A 5,833-nucleotide genomic window follows, 5' to 3' on the forward strand; every position below is an offset into this window, starting at 1 on the left:
TGTCATTAACATGACATGTTGTGTCATGTGCGTTACGATTGGCCAAAAGAAACCAACTCTTCTGCTTGTACTTTTCTCTTGGTGGACAGTTGGATTTCTACGAACCCTGAAAGTGGAGCCGACAGTATGAATAATGGATGGATGAAATCGATATCCTTCAGTACCTTACGTGACATCCCAGAGGCCGTTGGTGCTACAGCACCGAACACAGACTCGTTAAAAACACATCACCGGCACATATCTATACTTTAATACGTACATTCTATTGGATTCTAATGACTAGCTGAGTTGTTGCCATGGCAATAAATGATAACAACATCCAGACACTGACCCCAGGATAGCGCGTGGGCTTTAGTATTTACGCTCTGTCAGCACCTCATCCTTTACCCTTTGTGACCTGACAAAAAAAAGAAACAACCGGCCAAGTGCATGAGCAAAAAGGCTCTTAGATATGGGCAGTTCTGCCATTTGACCTTGTTCATCTTCTTATGTGATATCTCTGTTTGCTATAGGTGTCCTGAAACATTATACTGTGCATAAGACACGTGCTGTATGGACAACGTTTGTGTTTATGTGATGTCTGGTGCCCCCTGCAGGTGGGTGTGGAGAGTGCTACGCAGCGCCACTGGTCCTCTGTGCCTCATCCTGTTTCTAGGGTGCATTTCTATCCAGACGTTAGTCTTCCACCATGTCATGTAAGGTCTTTGTGGGCTCCTCCGTAGAATATTACAATACAAGGTATTATATTTCTGGATACTGACTGGATATTGACTTGTTCCAGGAAAGACAAGCTGTCAACACTCCAGCCTCTGAGCTACACCTCGCTACGTCAGAAGGATACGATTTCTGTCCAGTTAAATATCTGGAAGGGCCTCCATACTGAGGCCAACACCTCTGCAAAGCTTCAGCAGCAAATGGGAGCAGAGGAATACGGAAAGCCCCGGAATGAGAGGGCCAAAGACAGACATCTCTCCGGCATCTCGACTCCGACCAGTGCTAATGAATGCCAGCCCAAGTCACACATCGTGTTCCTCAAGACACACAAAACGGCAAGCAGCACTATCATGAACATCCTTTATCGCTACGGTGAGAGAGGGAACCTCACCTTTGCGCTGCCGGTGAGGAAACAGAGCCAGTTCTATTATCCGGCCTCCTTTCGTTCCAATTTTGTGGAGGGCTTCAAAAGCTACGGGGACAAGTTCCACATCATCAGCAGTCACATGAGGTTCAATAAAGCCGAGGTAAGCATTTTTCCAAAGCTTGTTTAACTATGACGTAATCGCGTGTGCTCGACATCACTCAGCAACACTCAATGAAATCCGGGGCAGATGAATTTGCGTGGAGCCGTTGCCACGTTAGCTAATATTAGAAGGTATCTGTGTCGCCATCCAGGACAGGAATCGTCTGTCTCAGTCTCTGTCATTATAAATTAATCATATCGATCAATTCAACTTCCTTTTTTTTTTCTTGTTACGTCCTAGGTGGAAAAGGTGATGTCTGCGGATAGCTTCTACTTCTCCATCTTGAGGCACCCCGTCCCCATGATGGAGTCCATCTTCAACTATTACAAGCATCTCAAGATCTTCAAAAACTTTTCAACCCTCAACGATTATCTGGACTACAATCTTCGCAAAAACCCACTATCTGACAACAACTACGGCCATAATCTCCTGACTTTCGACTTTGGCATTGACAACACGTTGACAGAGGCCTCCCCAGATGTGGACAGGAAAGCCCAAAAGGCTATCGCAGCCATCGAAAAGGACTTCCACCTCATTCTGATCTCAGAGTACTTTGACGAGTCCATGATCTTGCTCAGACACGAACTTTGCTGGTCGCTGGACGACGTGCTTTCTTTCAAGCTCAACACTCGCGCTAAAACAACCCCTATTTCGCCAAGCACTGCGGAGAAAATCAAGAAATGGAACGCTCTGGACTGGAGGATCTACCTGCATTTCAACGGCACGTTCTGGAAGAAAGTGGACAGTCTCGTTGGACGAGAGCAGATGGAGGAGGAACTAGCTGAGTTGAGACAGTTGCAGGCTCTACTCACAGATATCTGTCTGCAAGACGGGGGCGCAGTTCATCCATCCAAGATACAAGACGGAAGTCTCAAGCCATATCAGTCTGGGGGGGCTGTCGTACAGGGATACAACTTAAATCCTGATCTGGATAAAACAATCAGGGCCGGTTGTGAAAAACTAATCACTCCTGAACTGCAGTACACAGCTCATACCTACAGAAAACAGTTCCCTGTTGATGTCGAAAAAACAGACAAAAAAGAGAAATTGAAAAATGCTGATGGAAAGATGATCAAACCAGATGACAAGAAAGTAAAAAAACCCAAACCAAAAGACCTCACGCGAGTAGCTGGTGTCACACAGAACAAATACCACGGCATGGAAACGGAGGGATAGAAAGAAGGTCCCTGGATCCAATCCTGGTCTGGGCTTTGAGTTTGCATGTTCTGCCCGTGTCTGCGTGGGTTCCCTCCAGGTACTCCAGCTTCCTCCCACCTCCAGAAGCATGCTGAGGTTAATCGGTCACTGTAAAGTCCCCCGTAGGAGTGAAGGTGAGTGTGGATGAGCTGGGGGCTCGTCCAGGCTGTACGGGAACAAGATGATGATGATGATGATGAGTGGTGATTCACTTCCCTCAGCAATTCTGCTGTTCTGTTTCACCGTCATCGGCTCCAAACAGACAGACAGACTTTAATAATCATCAGCAACATCGTCCCTCAGCAGAATACTCTCATCCCATGAGCGGGTTAGGACTCTTACTCTGACAGGGTCCTCCAGCCCTTTTGAATGAACCAGTGACTTCCTAATTCTTTTATTTTTGTATCACGGCGATGCAAACGCATACAAATGAAGCTTTATTAAGTCCCAAGCTTTCTCCAAATAATCTACCAACTCTTCACCTCAAACCAACAAGTCCACATTTATCGAATCGTTCAGAAAAAAAAAAAAATCTCATTGAGACCAAACAATTTGCTATTTGATCATCCACCAACCCGCCAGTAGGGGGCAGGAACATTCCACCACTTGGTGTAAATGGAAAACGATCACTGAAGGTGAAGCAGCATGAGCTTTTATGTCCCAGGCTGCTGGGAAAACACGATTTATTTTATTTGTCTGTGTCAAGGTCAGATACCCAGCGCAAAGAAGGTTATAGGCAGTACACAACCTGGAGCTGACAAGTACACACATTCACACCTGTGGACAGTTTATAGTGTCCAGGAAACTGTATGATCTTGTATTTAAATGCATTAAATTCACCTTTTGCTGTCGTGTTTATTTCTTTGTATTGTTTCTTTTTAATTATTGGTGTTTTTTTTTTTTTTTTTTTTTGAGAACCATCATAAACCTCTGGCACTGGATATTTTCTTTCCATCTTAGTGTTTGACTCTGTTCTTGTTAAAACAAAGTATCAATAAAGTTTAAAAATGCATGCACAGTATAAAATCAAAAAGGCTGCTGTTGTTTTTTTTGTTTTTTCTTGTTTTGTTGTTGTTCCAAACAGATAAATAATTTTCCTGAACGGCCTCGGTAACATCCACTTCTTGTGAAGTGTCTGCAGCCTGCTGATGTGTGAGATGACCTTGTATTTATTCTCTTTGATGTACCCTGCGGTGTGTCATTACATATTCAGCTGATTTTACCACATCAAAGTCCATGAGCCAATGCAGCTCGCATGAAGGATTTCCATTCAGGTTACTTCCATCAGGCCAAATCTGAACCAACTTGATCTCCGGTCTATTTATCTGTGTCAATCTGCATCATGGGACCAGTTTATTTGCTGTAAAAACTAGAGTAGTATTGTCTCTTGCACTAATAATTTACGTGTGTGTTTTCACAACACACTTTGCGTCTTGTGATTGAGACAAAAAAACTCATCGGGACCAAATTTGTCCTCACTGTCGGGCATTGAGACGGAACACCATAGCTACTGGCTATAAAACTCAACTAGGTGTGTTGACCTGGTACCAAAGGTTACAAGTGCAAACAACGTAAAACAACTACCGGATAACATGTGGCACAAAGTCGGAGACGACGACGACATACATGCTGGTAATGAACAAATAAGTTGTGTATTTTCCGGTGAGTCACTACACACATTCGCCTCTGGCTCATTATCGGCATAAAACGCTGCTGAAATGGATGTTATGACAGAGACAGAAGAAGTGAATCGTAAACAGGTCGGAAGTCGGCCAAAAAAAAAGCCCTTTTAGTTGATGGACGTCAACGTGCTCGGCTGCTCCGTGTTGGACTTATTCCAATGATCTCCCTTCCTCTGCACTGAAGAATATCCCCAATATATTAGGAATATCATTAAGATTATGAATACAATATTGGGCTACACAGTTGCTGTAACTACATATTGGGGATGCACAGTTCCCCGAGTTACGTGTGACACAATCAAGCGTAACAAGAAGGGCCCTGGTCCTCTCTCCGGGTACTCCGGCTTTCCTCCCACCTCCAAAAGCATGCTGAGTTTCATTGATCACTCCAAATAGCTGGCAGGCGTGAATGTGAGTGTGAATGGTTGTCTGTCCCTCATGTGGCCCTGAGGAAGATGAATGAATGAATGAATGAATGAATGAATGAATGAATGAATAATCAAACAGTGAATTTCTCAAATGCTTGTGTTATTATTTATTATTGTACCTATTTTTTGTAAGTGTAAGTGCAAGTGTAGTAGTAGAACAGAGACAGAAATGACTGATGAGTGAATTGAAAGGAAGACAACCTTGTCCACAGCCTGGTGTGTAAAACAATCAAATAAGATTGTAAAACAAACAAATAAGAAATTACACATCTAGAAGTATACGTAACTCAGGGACTTTGAGAAATCCATCTGCAGTTAGTTTTCTGTCATTTCAGGGGCTGGGCTGTCATCCTGTGACTTAGGTTAGAGGCATCCTGTGAATTCGTTAAAAAAAAAAAAAAAAACAAGCATGTGAAATGGCGAAAAATATCATCTGTCACTTTTATACATCCAGCCCGGTTCCTTTTCTCCCTTCATGCTCCTATGTTGTTCCTACCTAATTGCTGCTGAGCCTGACCTTTGCATGGAGGTGCTAAAAGCTCTCCAGCTGCTCCAGTGGGATCCCGGGGCCGAAATCATTTCTCCTTTCTGTCTCTCACATGTTCGGAGGTGCGTGGTGTAAATCTGTGGTTTCAACTGATTCACTTAACAAAATCAATCAATACTAATATGGATGCAAGAGGCCCAAGCTTGAAATGAATTAGATGCCATGTCAAATAAACTGAATAGTTTGACTTTGACAGGCTTGTCAAAACAGAAAAGGCTCAGCGGCTCAGGTCTGTTCTGAAATCACGTTACGGACAAATAAATCTGAGAAATGCTGCTTGTTCTCAGTGACGCCGACTGACGAATGCAGCTCAGTAGGGAAATGGAACCTATAACAATCCGAGTTCCTCCAGATTCAACCCACAGAAGCCCAAAAACAACACGTTAACGAGGTTGGAGGTCAGAGTCAGAACAGGCGTGCTGATGTGAGTATCACATGAAGGTGAACAGCTGCCGTCATTTACAGGATTAAGTTGCACAGGCCCCGCTGCATATTAATGATCATTGATTCACAGGTCTGGGGCGAACAATTGATTAGGAAGTGGGGGGTTGCATTTCCAGCTTGAACTTAGGTTTGAAGGGATGCACGGAGACACGGATGCTGCTCTAAACGCACTCGATGGTGTTGTTCTCTTGCTCGGATCGATTACAATCTGACTTAAAAGTGCCATTTTACAGATTTTACAGAAGTTTTGTTCAAGGTAAGGGGGGGCCACGCACATACATACCACATCATTAT

The 5,833-nt window shown here is 43.8% G+C and overlaps 1 protein-coding gene across 1 annotated transcript; it reads left to right on the top strand.

The window, feature by feature from the left end:
* The first annotated feature begins 1,001 nt into the window (after positions 1 to 1,001).
* On the top strand, positions 1,002 to 2,417 carry LOC144739498 (galactose-3-O-sulfotransferase 2-like). The gene is made up of 2 exons (XM_078622450.1): positions 1,002 to 1,241; positions 1,482 to 2,417. The coding sequence occupies exons 1-2, from the start codon at positions 1,065 to 1,067 to the stop codon at positions 2,415 to 2,417; spliced, it is 1,113 nt and encodes a 370-aa protein (XP_078478576.1). The 5' UTR covers positions 1,002 to 1,064.
* The last annotated feature ends 3,416 nt before the right edge of the window (positions 2,418 to 5,833 follow it).

Source organism: Lampetra planeri, unplaced genomic scaffold, assembly GCF_965212315.1.
Source record: "Lampetra planeri unplaced genomic scaffold, kcLamPlan1.2.h2 scaffold_1530, whole genome shotgun sequence".
Taxonomy (NCBI): Eukaryota; Metazoa; Chordata; class Hyperoartia; order Petromyzontiformes; family Petromyzontidae; genus Lampetra; species Lampetra planeri.

Bases quoted from the DNA above. Each gene is read 5' to 3' on its own strand.
- LOC144739498 (XM_078622450.1), top strand. From the start codon at position 1,065: ATGAACATCCTTTATCGCTACGGTGAGAGAGGGAACCTCACCTTTGCG. The intron at 1,242-1,481 runs GTAAGCATTTTT...GTTACGTCCTAG, and splicing joins TGAGGTTCAATAAAGCCGAG to GTGGAAAAGGTGATGTCTGC.